This window comes from Notothenia coriiceps, unplaced genomic scaffold (genome assembly GCF_000735185.1).
Source record: "Notothenia coriiceps isolate Sejong01 unplaced genomic scaffold, NC01 NC01_scaffold00009659, whole genome shotgun sequence".
Lineage (NCBI taxonomy): Eukaryota > Metazoa > Chordata > Actinopteri > Perciformes > Nototheniidae > Notothenia > Notothenia coriiceps.
The window spans coordinates 82,818-107,934 of NW_011342360.1; the positions used below are offsets into that span (position 1 = coordinate 82,818).

The 25,117-nt window shown below is 40.7% G+C and overlaps 1 protein-coding gene across 4 annotated transcripts; it reads left to right on the top strand.

Annotated features, from left to right (window-relative positions):
- The first annotated feature begins 395 nt into the window (after window positions 1–395).
- nectin3b (nectin cell adhesion molecule 3b) lies at window positions 396–24,761 on the top strand. Of its 4 annotated transcripts, none has more exons than XM_010771179.1 (8): window positions 396–542; window positions 6,469–6,816; window positions 7,539–7,838; window positions 9,387–9,504; window positions 9,827–9,978; window positions 20,196–20,340; window positions 22,430–22,532; window positions 22,909–24,761. In XM_010771179.1, the coding sequence occupies exons 1-8, from the start codon at window positions 464–466 to the stop codon at window positions 23,086–23,088; spliced, it is 1,425 nt and encodes a 474-aa protein (XP_010769481.1). In that variant the 5' UTR covers window positions 396–463; the 3' UTR covers window positions 23,089–24,761. The 4 variants fall into 4 exon arrangements, with proteins under 4 accessions (XP_010769481.1, XP_010769482.1, XP_010769479.1 ...); XM_010771180.1 differs by having other exon boundaries at window positions 22,912–24,761; XM_010771177.1 differs by lacking the exons at window positions 20,196–20,340; window positions 22,430–22,532; window positions 22,909–24,761 and adding an exon at window positions 12,334–16,595.
- The last annotated feature ends 356 nt before the right edge of the window (window positions 24,762–25,117 follow it).

Below are 25,117 nucleotides of genomic sequence, written 5' to 3' on the forward strand. Positions count from 1 at the left end.
ATTAACCGGCCTAACTAATTTAATTGAAAGTTGTTGAATCATTTCAGGACCTCCTTCTATCTAGCAGTAAGAGAAACAATTAAAACAGACCTAATACATTTGCTTTATGGCAGCGATAAAACCTCGTAGATGTATAGTCATTGAGTAACCGTAAAAGACAGCGAAGAATAAAGTGATTTGATCAATCAATGTGTGTCGGGTTATCACAGAGATGACGTAATGTGTATACTAATGGATTATTCCTCCAGAGGGATGTTGCTGTAGGATCTCAACAAATGACCACTTACTTCTATTGTCAGGTGAGCTCGCGGTCTCCCCGCTCCTCTCTTTGCAGATGGTACAGTCCACATGCAGTTCGGAGTTGTTGCTGAGGAGGTTCCACTGTTCAGCACATAGGCTACCGTTAAATTGGCATGCAGCCTACGCTTGGATCCTGTAGCAGGAGACTGCACTGCTTTTGAAAATGTTACCGTCTTATTACCGGAGTTTCCTTGGACAGAGGGGCAGGGTTGCGCTGTTTTACCTTTTGTGCAGTATTACAGGTGAGTAAGGAATCTTGTATAGCAGTTTTGTTTGTTCCACTAACGTTACCCAGAAGTTCCATGCAAGAGCCGCGCATCATGCAGGAATCTCAGCAAACGACCCGGCTAAACTATCAACCTCCGCGTGCTTTAAGCGTGTGCCATTTGCAAGTTGAGCAAGTTGAGTAGGTGTAATTAAATAACCAAATTAAACTTGGTTGCAAGTTCACTGAAACGCTTCGAAGTGGGTAGCTAGCCAGCGCCACCAGTGATGGTGCGACCCGAGGCTGCCATAGAAACAGTCCATGGAAACCGTCGAGGAGCACTGATATTCAGTTATCAGTGCTCCCTTATACTGTCACAGAGCATACACTTAGGTCATTGCAGATTCACTGGCATCCATATTAGCTCACGAAGCCTTTGCTACTGAAGTACTCTGTTATGTGTCACGACAGCTGAATATTACAAAAATATTTAGGAACTTGCATTTGAGTCAACAGAAGACAACACTAAATGCCAGCAGCCCTCAGGTCGGGCTGCGGGTCAGCCGCCATGTGCTCACTGTGGAGCCTAGCTCAGTATGGTTTAATCAAAGGGTGGGCAATTTGACTAACTCCACCATGAAGCACGCCAACTTTGTGCCCAGTGCTTTGGTGCTGCTGTAAAAAAAACTCACAATATATGCAGCTCAAACTGTTTAGCTCCAACTCTGTCTCATAAATATCATTATAACTTCTCAATAGTTGTCACTCATTGTGTTAACTAGAAGCTAGTCTGGCTGAATGTGGCATTGCCTGTGAGTTTTATTGCCCACAGCAAGTGTTGTGCAAAGAATAGGCTAAATATCCCCTGAACAAAATCCTTTGTTTGAGAAAATGATATTCATAAACGTTGCTGTTCTCAGAGACAATCCATACTTGCACTTGCAGACAATTTAAACAAGACCAGAAGTTACACTTTCTCATTCCACATTTCCTTGCTTTAACTGAAAGTAGTTTAATTACTCTTAATATGTTAACACTCACTTATTCTAACTAACAATTGTCCAACTCAGTTGGCTTTATTATAGAAATAACCCTGAAACATGTAATATATTGGATAGCAAAATGGGCTTCATACTTTCAGACTTTATCACACCAGAGCAGCATTGTACCTCAATGTCTCATCAGTAGCTCTATCCATTGCATAGAAAAGAAGTGGTTGTATTTCAAAAGCCAGGATACTGAAGTACCCACAGCACTATACCACAGCTTCAGGTTGTAGTGGCCACTTTCTGCCACTGGACAATTGCACAATAAAGAAATTACTTGGATAATTTAACAGATTTTTGAAGTTTGCTAAGTTCTGCTTTTTTTTGCTGCTTCCACTAATGCTAATATAATACAAACGATCTTAATCCATAGATAGCCCTACTGGACAGAACTTTGGCCAAGAGGAGAAGCTAGGAGCTACAATACTACGACTGAACCCACCAACGCATGTGTTACTATTTGGTTCAGTACCTTGATGTAGGATACAATCGGAGTGAGCTTTTACATTATTAATGCACTGCATCCTCAGGATATTAACATTCATTCCTAAACCAATGGTTTTCTTCCTTCAGAGAGTTAATGTTTAGGAGCATAGATATGTGCGCTTTTGTCTAGCTTTCCTTTAAGTCTGAATCCAATTTCAAAAAGGGGTTTGACCTTGTGCCTTTTTTGAATGCACAATAAATGCATTCACTCACATTTAATTATGTTTAGACTTCAAAGGAGACAAACACACTTTTCTAAACATTTAATGATTAATCGTATTTTGCATCAGATTTAATGTGTATAAACTTGCATGCCTTTAAAACATAACCAATTAGCTAGCACAGGATGAAAAACTGAGTTTATTCTCCAGATAGATACTCTCGGCACTGATCACATTACACAGCTATTCAATTTGATGGTAATGTACAACAAACAACCATATTCAATTAACCTGTTAACTAGTATTTGGATTTATTTTCCATGTATGAAAGTTGTAGACCTTAAGTTTAAACCAAACATCTCACATTTCCATGTAGAAGAGAAAGCTATAGTGTTCTTAGAATTTAGCGTTGCTACCCTTGGCAGCTAGATAGTTATGCGTGTTGCATCACCCATGTGCACATCTGTGCAGCTTAATCAAACCAGTTAGAAAATGTGTATCTGCACGAAGGATGGGTCAAATGCAGAGAAACCGTTTTGTTACTAGTTAATGACAATAAAAGTGGACTTGAAGGCGCCGATCATTCAACCCTTCCCTGTCCTGCTCTGCACTTCCACCTTCCACCTCACCATTTACGTTCTGAGTTCCACTTTTAACAAGACACGCTGCCCTCTGGCAAGACACACAAATTAATACACTTGCTTCCTCATAAGTGGTTCATGTGAAGGTAATATTGACTAAAGTGAGAACGAGTAGCAGAGTGTCCCCAGGGAGCAATGTGTCCTTGATGCCAGGATATCTATAATCTGTTTTCTACTGAGTGTGGGTGTCGGTGTGGGTGTGTGTCACATTGTGTTGCTTTAGCAAACTAAACTCAAAGTGTCTACAGAAGCTGCTCTCTTTTAGGTTCGAAGGATGGCAAGTATTTTCTTTTTTTGTCTCTGAAAGAACAAGAAGAAATAAAACATTCCTATAGCTATGTAAAGAAAAGCTGCGTATAAGATCAGATAGACTTTGCCCTTTATTCTCATCACATTTTTATTCTGAGTTGGAGAAAACGAGGGCACGTTATGTAAGGTTGTCGTCATGTCACCAATAAAAATTTCATACAGACGCTATACCTCCTTCCATTACATATTCAGTGCAGGGAAAATGCTGCTCTCTCGACTCGTTGCTGTTATTGCCATCTCGCCTTATCATGACAAATACATAAGTCGTAAAATCGGTTTACTACCTGAGGCAGAGGCTCACTTATGTTACAGTAGCTGCTGTCTGGGTTATGGCATTTAATACATACTATAAAAACACTTTGTAGAGGAAAGGAAAATACTATGCAGTATGCTTTAATTCATATAGTGACAATCTTTTGCTGTGTGTCTGTTTCAACTTGTGTTGTTTATTATCTTTGTTTCCTCATTAATGTGTTTTACGAGCGCCTGATAAGTACCTTGTCATCGACCAGTATGTGCGTTAATGTACCAGCATATTCAAATCTGATTTACTCCATCACCTGACTTCATTATTTTTATGGAGGATACTCCGTATGGGGGGGGCACTAGCAAACGTACACTCGGTACAGTTTCACTCCTCTTTGGGGGGAGTTGTAAACTGAGTATGAGGCAGCATGTGAGATATGGGAATATTCTTTAGAAAGGAAAGCCTCCATATCTTTGGGAATTAAAACAATTGATTTATGATTTTAATGTAGACTCAAATGGGTCCCTAAGGTGTAGTCTTAGTTTGGTTTTAGACTTGCTTCAGATGACGGTCAGCACTGCTCCACAAGCAACTTAAAAACAATGATCAACCCCCAGGAATATATCATTTCAAACAATTACTAACTTATGTGAGTTAACCATTGAAGACATGTGATGCTTTTTCTAACGGAATCAGAAATTGCACGTTTTTTTTAACCCAAATAGTTTCTTAACCCACATTCTTCACTCATCATATCCGCTGCATGATTATTAATGTAGGATGCCAGAGCTAATCAAGAAGTCTTTACATCAATCTTCTATGTTAAGAAAGTAATTCCTCCTGCATTAAAGACTAACTGTATTGAATTCACCGGTAGAAATGAACGTATTAAATCGTTAAGTGAGCTTGAATAGTTTTTCCTGCTTTTTTTTTTTTTGTCTGCCTAACAATACCAAAGCTTATATGTACATTTAACAGTTTTTTGATTGCTTCCTTTTGTGTTTCCAATATTGAGATGTTGTACAACATTCCCAGCTCTTTTTGAGTGCAGAAATCCGCTACCAAGTGTATTTGCTTTAGCAGTCTGAGCCAAACCAAGAAGAGTCTTTTAAACACAGAATACCCTCTTCATGTTTCCGCTCTGACACTGTGAAACACAGCAGGGATTTCAGGACTTTGTTACCCACTTTATTTTACTAACTCAGATTGCTGAACTCTTATATTAGTCTGTGTTAAAGTATAGAATGCATTTTTGCACAGAATGAGGACTGTGGATTTTGCCCCATCACTAGAAAGCAGACGTGCATGTGTTGGTTATTCGATTTGAAAAAAACCTGCAACGCCCTAAATAGCACAAAAAAATATGAATAGTGCTTCTACAGCTGTACATCTCCCTTCTACTGCCCTGTCTTTGTATGAGCAATATGATGACGTAGTATACCTACGCTGCACAAAAAGTGCTATCTAGATTTGACATTCACTATTGATCATTCGGCTTATATTGTACAGCCCCTAACATATACTGTATGGCGTGTGTCGATCATTTCCAACAATATCATTTACTATATGTATTCCCCAATTTGATAAATGACTTTTAATTGGTTAAGCTGTCACATTGTTGTATAAGTCTAGTGTTTTCACAATTTCAAACTTTATTGTAATGTCAAAGAAGAAGTCAAAAATAGACTTTTGTGCATCATACTTTAGGGAAATGGAAATCTACAGTACTAATATTTGAGGACATGGACTTTTGAGAGGGAGATTGGCTGGAGACGGAGCTGTTTTTGGCAAAACAACAATAGAATATTTGCAGTCAGTTGCCAAGCAGCGCAGAAGGTTTTGATTTATGATGATGTCTTCCTGCTGGTAGCTTGGCGCAATTAGTGAGCTTTGGCAGTTTAGCAGTGCTATATTGTCTTTTCTAAATCAGTAATGTAATTCCTCTGTGGTTTTGTTTACTGGAATCCTGGTGATAAATTTCCTCTCACTTGTGTTTCATACGTGACTTTGCTCTCGGCTCTCCTCACTCGCAGCCCTCTTTTTCTTCTCTCAGCGATGATGTCATTGTCGTGTTTGCATATCTCTTCCCATTTTTTTCTGGCGGGATCAGTGTGTTCTCTCTTTATTTCCCTTTGACGTTCTTCAGCACGACGAAAAGCTCTCTGCTTTTCAGACATGCCACACTTCTGTCAGGTGCAGGTGACAGAGTTGGGGTAGTTATATTTGGACAAAGGACATACAGACAGGCTGCTTTCAATTCCTGAATTCAGGTCAGGAGAAGGAGAGCTAAAGAGACGAAACAAATTCTCAGTCAGCTGTGTGTTATTTGACGAAAAACCCAACGCCTGCTGTGGCGGTATCAAGCTTTGATTCCAGACTGATGGCAATAGATGAACTTGTTTTAAAGACTGACGTAAGAGGTATCACTGAAAATACTCTTCCCTGACTGGGGCTGTCGTGGTGTTCTGGATTGGTTCTTGATTTTCACTCTGATAATCCTTTGACATTTTTAAAAGAAAAGGTAATGTCTTCCATGAAGTAGATTAAAGCAATTTCATTCTTGTCAACCAGAAAAGTTAAATTGTCTGTCATATAAGGAATGTTTTGCATATTCATATATTTAAATGTGTTCAGCTCTACTCCATAACCCAAATATTTGCAATTTATAATAATTGAATATAAAATAGTGGGGAAAAAGGTTAGTTGATCAACAGAAAAAGGCGGCGACAATTTCCATAACTTATTGTTTAAATCATTTTTGATCAGAAATTACTGGTGCAATGAGTGAGCTGAATATTGAAGTTGTTTTGGTTTGTTTTTTTAATGAAGTTTTCCCATTTTTACTTGATTTATAATGTTTCATTTCTGAATTATTAAAGGATGGGATCTCAATAAGTATGATTTGAAATAATAAAAAAATGACACTTCTAGTTGAATTAGAAAGAATATGCCTAAGAAAACTAGTAGTGATGCACTTTTAAAGAAGCTTTAACAATTAAAGGTGTAGTGTACGATAAGTGCTTTCAACTTCCTGTTTGCAAATAAACATGGTTGTTTCCTGTGTCTCTGGCAGGTTTGTGGGGCAGTCAGGTGATGGTGCCTAAGAGGGTGAATGCTGTGCTGGGGAAGAATGTGACGTTGGAGTGCAAGGTGGAGGCGGGCACCAACCTTACTCTGACTCAGAGTTCCTGGGAGCGTCATCTGCCTTCAGGCTCCATCACGGTGGCCGTCTACAACCCACAGTACGGCATCTCCATCCCTCCGGAGTACATCCATCGCTTGTTCTTCCGCTCACCCTCCTCTCATGATGCCACTATCGTTGTGGGAAACGTGGGCTTCTCTGACGTGGGGAAGTACACCTGTAAGGTCGCCACGTTTCCTCTGGGATACACTCAAGCCTCTACCACTGTCAATGTACTTGGTAAGTGTGTATATCTCCACACATGTGTTTCTTCTATTCAAAGTACTGTAATGAATGTCAGGAACATCTGAAACAATAAGTTAATTTATTGATTAGATATATATAGAACATTTATGCTGGTTCCATTAGTGTTTAAGCAGTTTATTGGACATAATAATCAATATTTGATGAGAATATTTTGCGAAATGTTAATGTTTTATAGACCAAATGATTAATTGAAAAAATAGTTGCCTGATTTTTGCCATTGAAATGAATTGTAGCAGCTTCAAGTTTGGATATCAACGCAATTACATTTGAGAGGCCTTGTAATTCTGTGAGAAAATTATCAAGCGCTGACTTGAAAGTTTTGTTGCCATGAAAAAAAAAAAAGTCACTAAATAGTTCAAATCCACTATGACGGTTTGAAATCTTAAACATTTTTTTTTTATAATTTACAACACGCTGCTTGAATTAACTTTAGTTTACACTGTTACGGTTAGCAGATAAATTGTGCGTGAAATTGGTCTTAAAAGTGTTTCTGCAACATTTAAAAAAAAAAAAAATCCACCAACACAATGTGTGTACTCTCTCAAACACTTTTTACAGAACAGATCACAAGGGTGGTTAGAGCTGCTATTAGTAGGTTGTAGTGGAATGACCCTTGAAGAGAATGCAGTCAAAGAAATGTAATGTACACCTTTTTTAAACTAACCTTTGAAGGCTCTTTTTCCTCCTTTTCCCAGTGGAGCCCAAAGTCTACGTGTCTGCAGGTTCAACTGCCCTTATCGATGGTGGCAATGATACTCTTGTGGCGACCTGTATCGCTGAGCGGGCCCGGCCCCCCGCTGAGGTTTCCTGGGAGTCCAACCTGTTTGGCCAGTCAGAAGTTCAGCTGTTTGATGAAACCAACGGCACGACCAGCACACAAGTGAGCTACCTCTGGCAGCCCACGCGTCACATCCAGGGCCAAACTCTCACCTGTGTGGTCCGCCACCCGGCTCTCGAGAGTGACTTCAGGATCCCCTACCAGCTCAATGTGCAGTGTGGGTGCCTTACCAGTTACTTTTTAGCTGTATATAAACGGCTCAAACACGGACTTATAGTAAATATGTTGATGGGTATTGATTGAGTCTGTCCTGCTGTAACGTAACGTAACGTCTACACGGTTCCGCCGCGTTGAAGCTTGCCGGTGGGCGTGTCTCGCGCACGACCAACAACCAATCACATTAATCTCCCGCCCCGACACACAAGCACACGGTTTGATTGGCTAGCCCTTGTACTGGCATATGATTTGATTGGCTGGCGCTTCCGTCGACGCTTGAAAAGTTGAACTTTTCTCAACTTTCGAAGCGAGCAACGGAGGCAAAGCGACGCGACGGAACCACAATGCAGTTCGGCAAAGCTTGACGTCACCCCATTCAAAGTGAATGGGAAGCGTCTTCGTTGAAGCACGCGACGGAACCGTGTGGACGTACCGTAAGACTTTCAGCAGGTATCCTTAATGCTGGAATACACTTGCGTAACATAATGAGTAGATTAAAGGGTGTCTACACTTGTCTGTCAATGTACCTTCCTTAAAACAGTTGAACACTGTATTTAACAGAAAGTACAGACTTTATTTCCAACAGCGGTCAGATGATGATGCTCGACCTTGTCAGTGTTGACGTTTGATTTATTTGAAGCACTTCACAACAATTCACTTTGGAAAACAGCTGAATTGACAGAAGAAATCAAGGACACTCCATGCAGGCTTCTAACATGTATTGTGCTTTCTCGTGTTAAGAAAGGCTGTCCTTGGCGGTTTCCTGGATTTTATCTGTTTCAAAATCTGAATTTCTTTATGTCTCTCAGTACATGTCCGTGTGTGCCCTTAAACTGTCAAAAGTGAAAACGTTTTCTGTCAGTAAGCCCCCATAGATGTTAGCGCGCATGTCAGTGCTTTGTGGGGCACAAGTGGGTCTCCGCGTAGCAACTGTAAATAGACTAGTGAAAGGGGTAAAATTACCTCCTTTAAAATCTTTTGTTAGACGGATGCATCTAGCTTTGGTCTTTCTTGCTCTTTTATGACAGATGGCGTCCACAAAGGCTTTTATACTTATTCAAGTTATGGCTCAGCAGCGACAAAACAAAGAATACCAAACAGTTTGATTGTTTGTCAAAAAAGGAAATTCTAACTGTCCTGAGAAGTGGTTCGGAAATAGTGTTTTTGATTTGGCTTTAAATTGTAAAAACCAACAGGAGTCATAGCAGTTTTGCATCTCTGTACACTGCACTATGTTTTTGAATGTATATATTATGAAACTCCTTGTATGTGTGGAGGACACCAGCTCATGTCTGGAGACCAGGACTGATATATAATGCTCCCAAAGAAAACAGAGAAACGGTCATTTTGCATGTGTTTGCTCTAGTGTAAAGCACAGAGTTTCTACCAGAACTATTAATACCAAACAGCAGAAACATTTCCAATACAAGAAAACAAAAGGGCTGCTCAGTCTGTGCAGTGATAACAGTTCTCTCAGGTTGTTTGTTAGCTTTCTGGACAGTTTGCTTTGATATTTCAATGATTTGTTTTTTTCCCGCTCGCCCTGTAGATGCTCCGGATATCTCCGTTGTGGGCTATGATGGAGACTGGTACGTAGGTCGGGAAAATGCACAAATGACGTGCAAAGCCAACGCAAACCCACCTGCTAATCAATTCAGATGGATCAGGTGTGTGTGTGTGTATACATATGTTTCTGGCCAAAATGATTTACATAAGTAACTTTGATTGTTAGCTTACAATCCCCCCCCAAACACTGACTTGTAGCTCAGTAAATTGTAGTAGTTTGAAGAATTCTGCAGGTTAAATCAAAGACTAGAGGGTAACATTTAGTTGCTTTTCAATATTTTACTAATATATTTTACTAATCTAAAAGCTTCAGCTCGTCATTTAACTTGTATAGCAAATAAGGTGTGCATGATAACCTAACAGTATATTTGTCAACGGTGTGACTTTGATTGTCTAAATGTTTGCGTCTCTTGTGCACTATAGACTGGACAGCGAAATGCCAGCAGGGATGGAAATAATGAACAGCACTTTGCTCTTCCTGCGTCCCCTCCAGCGCAATGACTCGGGAGTTTACAGGTGCGAGGTTGCCAATGACATCAACCTCCGCAGTCGGGATGTGCGCCTTCTCATACAAGGTGAGCGCCGTATACACACCGGAACACAGCTGACTCCTATTGCCTCAGCTTCCCTTAGAAAGCACTATGCATGCACGCAAGTCATAGAGGGTATCACTGCCCTGACATCGTCCTTCAAGCTGAAATGTGACACTGGATCACTCCATTTGGTACATACTGACAGTCCAAGCATTCACCCATGGTAAAGTGGGTTGGCACTGATAATATTGACCTTTTATATTCAGTATTCATTGCATGCTGATTAGCCTTGATTAACATTAGGTCTCCAGATGTTCAAAAGGGTGGTTACTGTGCCAAACAGCTGCAAATATTTAAGTCCTTTAGTCCTCAGTGCATTGCCTCTGCTCGGTCCTCTTGGCTTGGTGTCTAAGTTTGTCTTTTTGTTTTGTATGAGGAGCATGTTCCTCCGGTTGCACTAAATCTGTTTTGCCTGTGGAAGCTCTCCCTGAATGAAGTTGTGATTATGATGTGATTTTCTTTCACATCTCTCTCGCTTCTTTTCTGTGTTTCTTTTATTTCTGCATGTGTCATGCGGTAAGAGGGAAAAGCCTGCAGCCCTACTGTGCGATGATGTCCCAGATTCATAAAACATTAATAGATCTTTTCAACTCTTATTTATTATTTATCATCCATATTTCATTTTCCTTTGAGAGGACCTGTACGGGCGTGCGCAAGCTTACACATGTTGGTGTTCCCTTCTTTGTATGTGTTGCTGCGTGTGTGCTCACATGTGTCAGTTCACTGCCTCTGCATGGAGTTGTACGATTCATATACTTAGAGACTACAAACCTTAAGGGTTCAAGTCATCTCTCAGATCAGACTCTGTTCCGTACATCTGGCCTGGCACTGAGTTTAAAGTGGCAGAGCAATTTTGCAGCACCATGAAAGCTTTTAGACTTTCCGTTACTTCACTTCCAACTGATTATGGCTTTTGACTTTTTCCTTTTTTGTGGGCTTCACCCTAATCCAGCACATTTTAAGCTCTAATGATGGCATGGTGAAATAGCAGCATTGCATCATTATACTTGCAAAATAAGGATCTAAATGCATATCCTCATGCAATTTTAAGCATTTGGTACACAAAATGATTTGGTTATGCACTTTTAAAACTGATGAAACAGACAGTCAGCATAAAGAGGAACATGCCATTTGGTCTTTCTCTCTAAAGTCCCAAGGTTTATAAATTGCAATAAGTTGCACTTTGCTCTCTTCATATAATCAATAATACTATGATTTAACAGAAACAGTAGGAAATAGTTTACCCTGTTTTATTCAACCCGTTAATAATTGTTTGATGCAATTGTATGTTGTGCTCAGCCTGAATAATGTTTCAATGAATCATCTTTCCTATGAGTCAACAAAAATGAAAACTGCTATATCCAATTTTATATATTCTGCTCTACAAAGTTGTCAAACGCAAACCAAAATGTCAGTCGTATAACTTTTAACTCATCTGCGTATACTGGTCATGGTCACAAGATTGAGAAACTCTTGTTTCAATCACCAACAATTATTAATGTCATTTAAGTCTGGGTTGGTTACTCTGACACTTGCTAACATCATGGAGTTAAAGACTTCTCTGCCAGCAAAGCAAGAAATGATTTACTCATCTGTAACTAAGCTGCGCTCCACAAGTGTTACAGTAAAAACATAGAATTTCAATTGAAACATTTTAAAGGATTATTTGTTTTGTGTCTTCCATGTTTCCTGCTGTAGTTACACCATAGACTGTATATATAAAGAGTACACCCACATCCATTCACTGAAGGATTGTATGTTTCTTGTGTACAATATACATTGTTCAGTAGTCTTCAATTTCTTCAGTAGCCTTTGGTTTGCCCTTAGCCTCAACATTTCCAAAGTGAATACAAGCTGATAATGGTGCTTAAAGGGGACATATCATAAAAAAACTCAATTTTTTGTGTTGGCTGCCTTGGTTACACTACCTATTCATTAGTGGTCGAAAGTTACAGGTATATTCAGACAGACAGTATGAGAAATGTAAAGAGTCTTTTTACATTAAAACCTATAAACATGTTCTATTAGCAAAACGTACAATACAAGACTAAGCCTGATAATAAGCATAATATGTCCCCTTTACATTTTGAAACTGTACTAAAATAAGATAAAGGTAAGATGAGAATGTTCATTTTTTTTTATGTTTACCAATTATAAAGGGACAGAAGACTGAAGAGTTGGCAAAGCAAACGCTGCTGTGATCTCCATAGTTTAGCAGTGGTAGTTGATGTTTTGTAAACCTATCCCTACTTAGTGAAATGCTGATGTAGTTGGCATTGACATTCTCTGCTTCTCTGTCTGTTCATACTCCCCTCTCACCCTCCTCCCCTCCATTAGATCCTCCCACCATGCCTTCCACCATTACTGCTCCTGTCCTTACTGGCTCTGCCTCCTCCACCTTAGTCGATGATCAGGGACATGTTCTCCTCAGCTCACCCACACTCGAAGCTCTGCCTGAGAGTAATCTGGGCTCCATAGTGGGCGGGGCTGTGGGCGGGGCCTTGTTCCTGCTCCTGCTGCTGTGTCTGGTCGGTGTGTGTTACCTTCAGAAACAGCAAACCTTTCACGGGAACTACTACACCAAGCAGTACCTGGGCCCCAACGACCTGCAGAAGGCCCCCACGCAGCACGAGCTCCACCCCCCCAAAGCCGGCAGCAGTTCCCACTGCCAGGACCACGACCGAGAGGAGTGGGGCGACCGCCAGCTCAAACAAGAGCGCGACCGCCGTCACCAAGGCAACAGAGAGGAGTATCCCTCTAACGGCTACACACGGGCGATGAGGGAGAGCGGCCATCAGGACCAGCAGCAGAATCAGCACCGTGAACCCGCTCAGTTCTCGAGTCCACAGCAGGCCAGAGGTGCCAGACACCCTCGTTCCCCTAAACCTCGGGGAAACGGCTCCCCCTACCTGTCGGACGACTGCTACGACAGCGGGCCGGAGGGGGACTATGTCTCTCACACAGACGGCTCCGTCATCTCGCGCAGGGAGTGGTACGTTTGACAAGCCGCCTGCAGGAGCAGAGATACGGCAGAAATCAGAAGGTTTCATTCATCTCATTATGAAGGAACACGTTTTTTTCTCTTCTGTACGCGCACGCACACTTCTACTAACCTCGATTCTGTAGTTTCCTTTGATTTGTTTGAGCGTCCTGGTCGACACTTGAGACATTTAGTATCTGTACTTGACGTGGACGGACTGTGGACTGCTCGGCCAGTTTGAAAGTCAACATCTATATGCCAACAGAAGTCAGCATGTCTCTAGTCTGTGTGTACAGACTAACTAAAGATCATGATGTATGTGCTGTCTCTGCCTTACTACATGGACTGCCAATTTATTTATCATAACTAATGACTTTCAGTTAAGCCGAAGCCTTTGGGGCTAACAGATCACATATGTTTGTCGTATAAGAACCTTTTTTTGTTTGTTTCTACAAAATCAGCCTCCTCAGGCTATGTAACACTTGCTCATTTATATTTGTATGTGTTGGTATTGCTTGCTCGGATTTGTTTAAAAGACATGTGACCTCTGATTATAATTAGCTTGAAGTAAATCCATCAAATTCAGAGGGTCGCACGTCCTTTGTCCAAACCCAGTAGGACACAGTAGAGGCAAAGGTTTGTTTAAAAAAAAAAAAAACGATTTATTACACTGAGAAATCTCCATGACTAAAGACCTCTCGACACTGATTCATGAAACGTATTGCACTGCCTTTTGCAAAACTTTATACTAGACGACCACATCGTTTGTTTTCTACAAAAAATGTCTTAATGTAACTTACTGTTGTTGGAAAATTGTTAGCTTAAGGAATTGACCACTGATGTCATGTTAATGTCCTTTGAAAGTGATGGCCCAGAGTGGGAACCTTAAGAGCATTTCTACTGTACGTCCTCGGCTCATCTTAAATCCCCAGGAGGGATGCTTACATGGAGGGAGGGCAAGCAAGGATGTCTGCATGAATGAGGCACAGTCCGACAGATCAACAGACTGGCTTTATCAAACAGTCAAGCCTTGATATCTTCAAGTTTAGATAAGCTGGGATAATATAATTTAACATTTGTGGGATTTATTGTTTTATTTGTTGTTGTGAGTTTTCCTCTTTATTTAGCAACAAAACACATTCTCCAATTGGCGGTTAAGTGTTTGAGCATTTGCACTCTGGCACCGACCCAGGCCTCCTGGAAATACAAGAATGCTATCAGCAGGGGCATTGTTGAAGCAGGCTACAGTATGGCAGCCACCGTACGCTGGCCTCCCAGTCACAAAGTATTTTGTTACACAAAGAAGTGATTCAAGAGCGCAGCTAGTACACCCGACCTCTGCTACTAATTTCACTATACTCTGAGTAATCTGTAGAAAAACACACAACGGTGTTACAATCACAATCTGAAGCATTAATAGGCTTATTGTGTGCAACTGCACTAATCACGCTCACCAGTTTTTTGTTTTTGAATTCAGCATTTATTATCAGTATTAGAATATAGATTATGTAGAGGAATCAGGTCTTCTGTCATGGTTGAGCTGGCAGTGTGGCCCATCAAAGCCACAGCGCTCCCCACATGGGACAGACTACATTCTGTTGCACTAAACATGGAATCGTTCATTCATAGTTATATAGAGTATCTATCCAATAAAACACCCTGTGCTTATTTATTTTCTAAAAAAATAAAAAAAATTCATATCTGGATTTGCATTTCTGCATTAATTTATAAACCAGCCACATTTAATGCTTATCATGACAATAATGTGGCAGGACCAAGTACTGTGATTGAGCTGAGGAGAAAGTGTTTCATTGGGCTATAGAGCCCTAGTAGTTCAGGTGTCAAACTTAGATTAAAGCTTTAGATATAAAGATACATTTCAGTTTGTGTATGTGATCAAATACACACATCTTTTGGCACATGCACCTATTGAGGAGAGAGCATGGAGGAGGTCCAACAATCTCCTTCATGTACACTAGTGTTTGTGAATATATGCCAACTTTAGTAGTATGGTCACCTTTACAATATTTGCTGCCAGATGCCAAATATTTGTTGTATGTATAAATATGATGACAGACTCACATAAGTATTGCTGACTAGCTTACAACTGATTTAGTAGCTTATATAAAATATTAACGTATCACTGTTGTATACAGGGTCTTGTAGCCTGATAGAAGTTAAAAGATGCTTTAGGCCACTTTAATATTACAGTAAAAGTCGTCAACATGGGGAATTTGTTATATTGTTATGAAACCTCACTAATTATTTTTCAGGGCGTACATTTTGTGCAGAGAATATGATGCGATTCTGATAGCGAGAGATTTGATAATAGAGAAGATTACCCCAGTACAAATGTTTTTCAACTGTATCAAATGCTGAGCAGTACACCATTTATTTTCATAGACAGAAGCTTCCCTTTTTATTAATTGCCTTAAGTTTCAGTTGACTCCTATATTGCATTAACATAATTCCTCACTTACAGTCTCTGTTGCCTAAAAACTTTTTGGATAATCTACCCTTTCTGTGTTAAGAGTAGTTCCAATGAAAAACAGTTTACAGTGTGGATTGCCGGAAAAAAAACCTTGTTTCTGTAAACATGTTGTTGCTGTAAAGTGTCTTTGATGCAATAACTCAACGTCCACAAAAAAAGAAATCCATCCACTTTTTATTGATGTCAAACTCTGAGAGACTCTGAAAGCCTGGGTAAATCCAAAACGATCTGCTTTCATCTTTACAGCTAAATGTAAGGGAGAATCTTTGTGTCTTTTGTAATTCGGGTGACCCTGACTCTTTAATGGTCCGAAATGAAGTGTACATTTGACAATTGAACTAGAAGTAAGGGTTGGGAGGTTATACGTGCTGCTGATTCCTGTTCCTTCTGCTCACTTTCACATCGAAGCGGGGAATAACAGGAAGCACAGCCGCCTAACCCCGGCCTGGGTTTGCTTCTATGCACTAAGACGGAAATCCCACTAATCGATATACTATTTTTGCTTGGCTCGTCAGTTTGCAGCCCCGCACCTGGTTTAATGAAGTTCGTTTGTACTGTGACATTTTGTATTGAGATAAGTCATCAATATCTTTACCTTGAGAAATGTCCTTCACTTTGGGTTGAGAAATGCAACTAGTGCCTTAGATACATAGAAGAAGAAATGTTTTCTTTTCATTGTTTGGATGTAAGAACCTGTTTTATTGCTCTGTGAGATTCATTTGTTGCCTTTTTTGTTTTCTGCGTACAGTGTGTTTGGACTCCATAGTGCCATATTACATTTTCCACCAACAGTTATTGACAGAATTTTTCTGAAAAACCTAGAGGCATTAAAACACACACATAAAGACAATGCTTGAATTTAAATGTCAAATAGTAAAAGCAGGTATCTGTCAGGGGTTTTGGTTTCTGTAGAGTTGTTTAACAGGGTGAAGAATTAACTTACATTGTCAATGAAAAGCACTTTGTGGTCATGTTTGTTTTTTGTATATACAGAAGAATGAATTTAAAGAAATGTAAAGTTTCTGGAAGGGGGGTGAAAAAATATTTATGTCGGTGACAACAGTGGAGCATTATTTAGTCAAATAATTTTGACATACTTTAGTTCAATAAAGCACCTTAGCACCTGTGAGTGATTTTCTCTGGAGGATTTTTGAGCTTGCCTTTACACACACTGCTCAGTCTCAGCCTCTTTGTGCTTCTATAAATGACATCATCTCTAGCTCCCTAATGCTGCAACTCCCCCCCCCTCCTTCCAACCCAGTGCGACCATGTGGGACGCTGCACATGATGTAATTCAGAGTCCTCATTACTCCTTAGTATCCCAGTATGCTGTAATAACATTGAGCTGTTCCTCTCCGCTGGTATTTCTTCAGTGAGGGGAGACCCCGCACCTTTTTTTTCAGGATAGAAAGGCCCTCCACTCCAGCTTTGTAAAATCCCCCCCCCCCCCCCCCCCCCCTTGTCGTTCCGTTGTCTACCCAGCTGGTCAAAATTAAACGCTGATGTTTGTCTGGTAAAATTAAACGCTGAGTGTTTGTCTGGCCCAAAGTCCCCTCTCACCAGCCCATTGACTGTCCCCATGGCAACCAGCTCATCTGGAGCTGCTGGAGGCTGTCTTCCTACCTGGCCACCAAAAGCCAGGGGGGTGGGTGTGTAGTGCTGAGAGTTTAACTGTTCTGCTGTGAAGGCAGAGCTGAAATAGGGTAAATTAGCTTCTGGAATTGAAAATGGCCCATTATGCCCTGCTGCACCACACAGAGGACACATCACACTGACTTGACCTTGACACTGGTGGGCTCCAGGTCCTCGAGACCACCATTCCCCTCTCAAGATTCTTTTTTTTTTTTTTATCTTCGGATGACCTCTCTGCCTTTTACCGATCTCATCATGGTCCCAGCAGTTGTTGTCATCCTGACCTTGAAACGGGGCATGCTCAGTCTGAGAAGACATGCAGGAGCAGCTCGGTAGTAGCAACGATGGATTTGTTTGAGACACTGGGTTTTGATGATCAGTGGGTTTGCGTTGCGCCTACCACACAACAGTTTCCAGGGATACTTTTCACAACACACAAAGGAGTGAGCGAACGTCTCAGGCGGCGCAGAGGGATGCTGCGCTGACGCCTGTGAGAGAGGGAGACTTTGATATTAACTCCCAGGCAGAGGTGGGAGCACATCGTCAGCATCACAGAGCTGAACATATTGAGATAGATGTCAGAGAGACAAGATGACAGACCACCATACCGCTCTAACCTCCCCCCACCACCCTTCTGCTATTCTACCAGCATCTGCTCCCGGCGGGGTCTTTTGTCTGGCCAATAGAATGACCCTTGACCCTGCTGTTAAGATGTTCGGATGTGGTGGTGGGGGTTGTCTTATCATCAAACGCTCCCACACATCTCTTCAGGCCACCAAGGTGTGCTGTGTTTAATTCATGATGAGCCCGTCTGCTTCACTGACCTGGCCGAGTACTTTTTGTGGCTTCACTTAGTGTGTGTGTGTGTGTGTGTGTGTGAGAGAGGGGGAGTAGGAGAGACAGAAAGAGCCTTGTACTGACTTGAGCCAGATCCTAGTATGAGGACAGTTGATCTACTACTAATCCAAACCCCTTCCAGAATAAATATTTAACCAATGAACTAATAGGAGAACAACATCTAAGCAGTTTTGTATATTTCTTCCTGTATAATTAAACCCCTGATGTGCTCCATGCGTTGTAGGTTTAAAACACTTTTATCCCTTGTCACATTATGAATTTCTGCGAGGAACGTCTGTCACCAGGCATTAAAGCATGCAGTTTGATGAACTTCATTTTTAAAGGCCTTTTGATCAACTCAAGAGGCTCTTGTCATAGTTCAGCAGCCATCAAAGGTAATCGAACGGTTGTTAACTGTTAAAGGACAGCATGAAGGGAGATGACAGGAACAGGGGGAGGGGGAAAAGGAGCAAGAAGTCTCTGAGGGGAGAGCTCAGAAGTCCCAGCTTGTTCAATCTGCATCAGAATTGAACTGTTATTTAGGATTCTCATCTCAGCACAGTTATTGATTTTTTCCCCCCCTTACATTAGCTTAATCAACTGGTTTCGCCCACCATTGTCACCTTTTGTCCTCCAGTTCCTTCAGTGTCCCACAATCACAGTTTTACACATTACTGCTGAATGGCCAAAACTCGCTGCTCTCTGAGTTTAATGCATTTTAATCACAATTAATCCTAATCCTCTCAGTGGACAACATGGAGCGTATGCAAGCATATGGTCAAACAAAGCTAATTCTGCAGACTTTACAACTCGAGACACGCAAAAGACATGAAGAAGGACAATGTAAGGACATGTGTAGATGGATGGAGGTAAGGGGAATCACTATTGAGTAAGAGCTTAAGGGTGCAGGATCTCCAATTGAACTAAATTCAGCTGCAGACGCCCTATCCCTACTATGCATATTAATTATAGCTGAATATTATCTACTTAGACTTGCTTGTAACTTATTTAAAATAATAACTTATTAGTTTGATAAACATTTGAAATGTTTTAAATGTACATTTAACAAGAAGCTAGCAAGCAGTTAGCTTAGCAACCACGTTTATAGTTCAAGTATTCTGAGGCTTTCATGGTTCCTTTTCTTTTAGCATCCGTGAGCCCCCTCCTTTCCTCTTCAAAACGATGAGGAGGACAGTCCTTGAGGAACAGCAGACACATGATGACAGTCCCCAGAACAAACTGTGCTCCAGTTAACAAAACTCTCACACGTTGCAGGTTTAAAATGTTTTGTTGCATTTTAAATGTCAAGCCTCAGAAACACACACACAACGCAGCTTTAAAGACTGAAAACACTCTTGGCTTGCCCTGTAGGCGATGTGTCAATCTGAAACCAGAAGCTTTTACTCTCCTGGCCTGCAGCAGGTTGATACAGCATGCCCTGTCCGTCATCCGCAGGATTGAAACTGATTTTGCTGTCACTCTCGTTGCCTCTGGGGGACAAAGGTTGCACAGAGGGTCTGCAAAATGTTTATACTAGCAGAGCATGTTTCTATAAACAGAGTGCTACAGGGATGATGCTTTCTTTGTAGAAAAACCCGGACGTTAGCATCGCCAAAAAGACAACTTTTTTTCTTTTCTCTTTTGGCTTATTGCAGAAAATGCGTAGCAAAGCGCACGTTTTTAGACCTACGCGTTTTGTTCAGCAAGAAGATCTGCATGCTATTGCCAGATTATGCTCACACTAAAGCAATGACCAGAAGTAAAAAGCTAATGCCAGGCTATAAACAAAGTACACAAAAGTTGCAGGAATTCAATGTCACAAGTGTCGGTCAAGTCTAGATAGTAACCCAGAGTAACCTTCAGTTTTCAAAAATGTGCAAACAACTTTCACGACACTTGCCACCTGATGACTTCCTCTAACTAACCATTCCAGGTCAATGCCTTTCCTTAACTATAAAAAAAAACAATTTAAAAATAATGGATGACCCTTTTGAGATTAATAGAAGCTTTCAAAGTTATCGCGTATTTTATGTTGTTGCTTGTCTTATCCATTGACCTCATTTCAGGCATCTAACCAAAAACCCATTAAAAAAAATGGACTCCATTGACTTTGAGAATAGACACCTAGAAGTGCAAAAATGCCTATTTATTATTAAAAAAACAGAGCTACACTTTATTTCCAGTGTTTGTCTCTGTCCCTTGTACATGTTCACATCCCTGTGTTAGTGTTGTACTGAAAGTGTCTCTACTCTACCTCAGACCAGTCCCAGGCAGAGAGGTCAAACTCCATCGTGGTTGCTGGAGCCGTGATGGGCGCAGTCCTGGCTCTCTTCCTCATCGCTGTCTTCCTCATCGTGATCCTCACTTCTCGCAAGGCCCCGCTGCCCGTTTTTGCTGACAAAGTGTAAGTCTGACGAATAATTCATGGTGCAGAACATGGTCGTCTGGTTAATTAATGACATGATACCTTGTGAGGGGGACTGAAGCCCATCAAAGGGTTCAGAGCGGCTCCTTCACTCTGTGGAGAGCAGGGAGCTGGAGGACAAGGTGGAGCGTTGCCACATAATTGCTGTCTTGGCAGAAAGCCCTTGTCCTATTTTGTTCAGTCTGGACCTATAGTGCACCCGCACTCATGTTAATGTTAGAGCCAGGAAGAATAACTTTGATGTTGAATTATTTACAGAAGGAGCTGGGCCACAGTCTGCCAGAGTCCTCTGACTGACATTAAATGCTGTCAGCGTGCATTCCTTATTTGTCTGTCTCCAGAGTCCATGTTTTGTAAAATTAGATCAACTCTTTACTTTCTGTGTCTTTATACTGTTGATAAGCCTCCTTCCTGTTACATGCAAATCACTCTTATAAACCTATGGACCATATCTGCAAGGTCGCAGGTTGATCCCCTCATCCATCCCTGTTAGTGTGTCATTGAGTAGGCTCACTAAGGGGAAACACAGTCACACACATCGAGCAAGTCTCAAGGAAGAAGGCTGAATAATTACTACACAGGTTATATCTGTAGCATTTAATTCAGGGAGCTAAATGCTCCCAAACTACAGATTTCAAGTCAACTGCAAATAAGCCGATGATGATGAATGCAGAAGTGAGTGAGACTGATTGGATAATAGTTGTATCTTGTAACGGGGAAGTACAAAGAGGGAAAAATGTTCACACATGGATTATTATTGTTTTATCTAAAAGGATTTTGGATTAACTGTTGTATTCTCCTCCTGTAATCTTATATTTTCTTTTTTAATAAAGTACCAAGAAAGTATTTTTTTTTTCAATACTCCATGCATATTGTTCTTTTGCGACCTAATTTAATTGACAGCGCATACCTCTGACTGAGTTTCAACCTGACTGATTATGTGTCAGTGATAATAGGCCACCTTCACACTCTGCTGACTGGCAGAAAACACCCTGATCTGAGGGGGAAATACGTTGTGCACGGGCAGCACACTGACACTACAGGATGGCGTGTTGGCCTGTGGTCAATGACACGACAAACTTAGCATCTTAAGTGTGACCGTGGTTGGAAGTCCCAGTGGGATGCCCGAGGGGGGGGGGGTGTACAGGCCTCGTCCCCCTCCTTCATCACACACAGACGTGAGTGCAGGACAGGATGTCACTGATCTGGACTCTCTACTATCCCAGGCATGAAAGGGAAGGGCTGCATCAAGTGATATACAGTGTGAGAGAATCAATGCCTGTCATGACATCATGTTATGAATGGCCAAGGTCACTTTCTAGGTCATATTTTAGTAGTGGAGGGGGATTTCTCTAAATGAGAAAACGAGTCTTATTTAAGCGTCTTAATTAAGGAACACGAACCGTGAGGGATTTCAGTGCAGATGTCAGAAGTCTTCCAATTTAATAGTGGAAGTCCATAATCCTCATAGCCATGTTTCTTTATTTGATTTTTCTTGCTGTTTTTCCCTTTTTTGTGCTGTTTTTTAAAATATTTTATTCTGAATATCAGTCAGAGTACTCCTGGTTACATAAAGGTTACATAAAATGTAATAGTTCATAATTAATGTTTGTATTCTACCATTAGTATCACTGAATACCATATCTTAAAGGAGCACTTCAATGTTTTAGCATTATACTTCCATAAATAAAGTGAACTTGGAAAATACTTATTTTCAAAATAATGGTCCAAAGGAAGAAGCAGACGCTGAAATACACTGACTTGTTTTTTTAGAGCGGGTCAGGCTTTAAAGACCCTTCCTCGAGTTTAATAAATAAGCTTTCTGTTATGTATTTGTAACTTCAAATCCCAACCCGAGATGCCGATAACATCATCAGGATGGTTATTCTCAGAAGTTAGAAAGCAGCATTTGAGTAACAAGGTGTTCTTTTTTTTTCAGAAATATAATTTTCACCCAGCACAAACTAATAATGTTCTTTCAATGTTTCTCCTTGTTCTTTTAGGTTTCTGTCTGTTCTCAAAAAATTAAATGTCTCCTTATTGCAATTTATTTTTCTCCGCTTTAAAGGATTGACCTTCCTCCGACACACAAGCCGCCCCCTCCCTACTCTGAGAGAGCGCCTGCCATCCCCCTGGGGGTCCACGCATCACAAGTGGCCTGGCTCTGTCAGGTAAAGCCCCGCTCCCCTTCATAAGGGCTTTATCATCACGTTGGTGCATCTGAATCATCACATACTTATCATTACACCACCAATATGAACTCTTGGTGAGATGACTGCTGAGTCACAACAGGAAGTAATAACAACCTGAGCCATTCCATTATCTGTTTATCAAGCAGAAGGCCTAATGGCTGTACTCATTTAATATGCAGCATGGTTTAATTTTTAATTTGTGTGCTGAGCTCACCTCCAGTTATCATAAGCATGCACTTATTTTAGTCTCACCCACAACTTTTCCTGTTTCTTTCAGGACAATCGCAAGAGTATATAAAACTATTTTGTCTCAAGAAAGAGCAGTCACGCTATGTTTGATTATTTTTTTAACCAGCAGAGTCGCAGGGCAGAGCGCAGGCACGAGCTGAGTGACAGGCAGCCCTCTCCACCCGCAACAAGGCCGGGACCACCGGCAGCTCAAAGCCCCACCCAGCGGCTGTCCCGCCTGCAGTGGGTGTGTCATCAGAGTGGGACAGACCGGGTCTACATCAACCACCGAGAAAACTATGTGTGACTGTCATACAGAGAGTCCAGGCTTCACCCTGAATCACTGAGCCGTCAATCCAGAGGAGGAAACAGCTGGCTGCCTCACACACACTTTCATTACCTTTTATTTCACATCGTTAAATGTTATTTGTCCTAAAGGATGGTTCAACGATTTGGGAAATTAGTTTATTAGCTTTTCTTGTGCAAGCTATAGCCAGGTGACAGTTATCTTTGCTTATTTTATGATTTAAAATTACCTGGCACTCTCCGGTGATAAAAAAAAAATCTGTCTACCTTTAACGGAGATCAAAAGGGACTCACCTTTTCAGTGCTTCTCCACATTAATTTGGTATGTGGAGAACCCACTACACTAGTATCAGTATTTTATTGGCTTCCAATATCATAATATTTTCATTAGAATACACCACTCCCCATTTGAGTGTTTCAACCAATGGTGTGACAACTACCTTTGAAAAGGTGCACCACATTTTTCTCACAAGCCAATCAGAGCACTCTTGGGTTTTTCGAGTGGGGCACCTAAAGAGACAGGCACTTGAACAGAGCGTTTTAGAAACAGGGTGGATACAGGTATATTCAGACAGACAATGCAGAGGAAAATTATGATTTTCTTAACATTTGATCATTTAAATATGTTACGGTAGACACTCAAAAAAACAGAATGAACCTACAAATATAGATATGTGACCTTTTTAGCAAACAAGATTTAATGTGGTGATTTTAGAGGTTTGGTATGAGTATTTTGTTTTTCACCTTCAGACAGAGACACACGAGTTGTTTCCAACTGCTTCTAGTCATTCTGCTATGCTAAGCTAACCCCTTTCTAGCTTAAGCTTCATATGTACAGTACATTACAGACGCAGGAGTGGTATCGATCTATTCAAAGTGAGTAAGTGCACTTCTTAAATGTTGAACTACTTATTGAATTATTTGTTCTTATTTCAGATTTGCTTAGGACTATTTAGTGTTCGATATCATTGAGGAAACAAGTTATGCTTTAGAAATCACAGCAAAAACTCAGAGTATTTGCCCCTCAATCAGCTTGTGCTCTAATACTGTACAAGTGTAGAAAGAAAACAGCTGATTTTTAGTTATCCAACAAAATTTGAATACTGTTTTTTATTTTTATCAGAGAGGCTACCACAGTGCATACATCTGAGACTCTACTCTCAGGCATGTCACTAGACCGAACCCCACAAGATCCAAACAGCTTAGGTCCACTGAGACCAAATGTACTAACTGCAACACAGACCATGAAGGGATTAAATTAGGTATTTCTGTCCCAGCTCTGTGATGTGCTGCTGTAATGTTATGACTCAATGCTTTTTGGCAACTGTACAGTAGATTTGTAAATGAGTAAATGTAGCCTCTGTGTCAATGTTATTATGTAGAGTCATAACCTCTTACTAATCAGGGAAACAGTATGAGACGTTTCTGACGTCAGTCCTTTTTATATATACATACTGTAGAAAATATGTAAACTATTATTTTTGTGACGAGGAGCTGACGACATACTTCATATACTGTTTAATATGTTTGACTTTTACCTGAATGATTGAAGTGCCATAATGATATTTTAGGGGTGTTCCCTCTAAGTTTAGTATGCTGTAGTTTTTTACATTTCTTTATTTTTTACAATATCATCATGAGCCGCTTTCTTGTTTGATTTAAGTATTACAATTAACAAATAAATGCATAACATTTGCACCAGTCAGTGACATGATCTGTTCTTACTTTGTATAATCAGACTGCACTTCAAGACGTTGATGCAAAAGACTTCTGAAACAGTGAGGGGTGGATGCTCTGAGTCACTTAATGTAGAAACAAAGGAAAAAGTCCTTGAAGATTTTTAAATGACGTGTGGAGGATTTTTGAGGTAAATGTATCTCAAGGTCACAGTCACATTGTGATTCTCACGATAGAGAAAGAAAAGAGCTGTTTCTAATACCAGGAAACATGTTGTGTAGATAATGTTTGTATGGAGCCCACATTGCAGTGATGGTATACATGTTTGTCAGGATCCATTTATATCTGGGCAT

Bases quoted from the DNA above. Each gene is read 5' to 3' on its own strand.
- nectin3b (XM_010771177.1), top strand. From the start codon at position 464: ATGTTACCGTCTTATTACCGGAGTTTCCTTGGACAGAGGGGCAGGGTT. The intron at 7,839-9,386 runs GTGGGTGCCTTA...CTCGCCCTGTAG, and splicing joins CTACCAGCTCAATGTGCAGT to ATGCTCCGGATATCTCCGTT. The intron at 9,979-12,333 runs GTGAGCGCCGTA...CCCCTCCATTAG, and splicing joins TGTGCGCCTTCTCATACAAG to ATCCTCCCACCATGCCTTCC.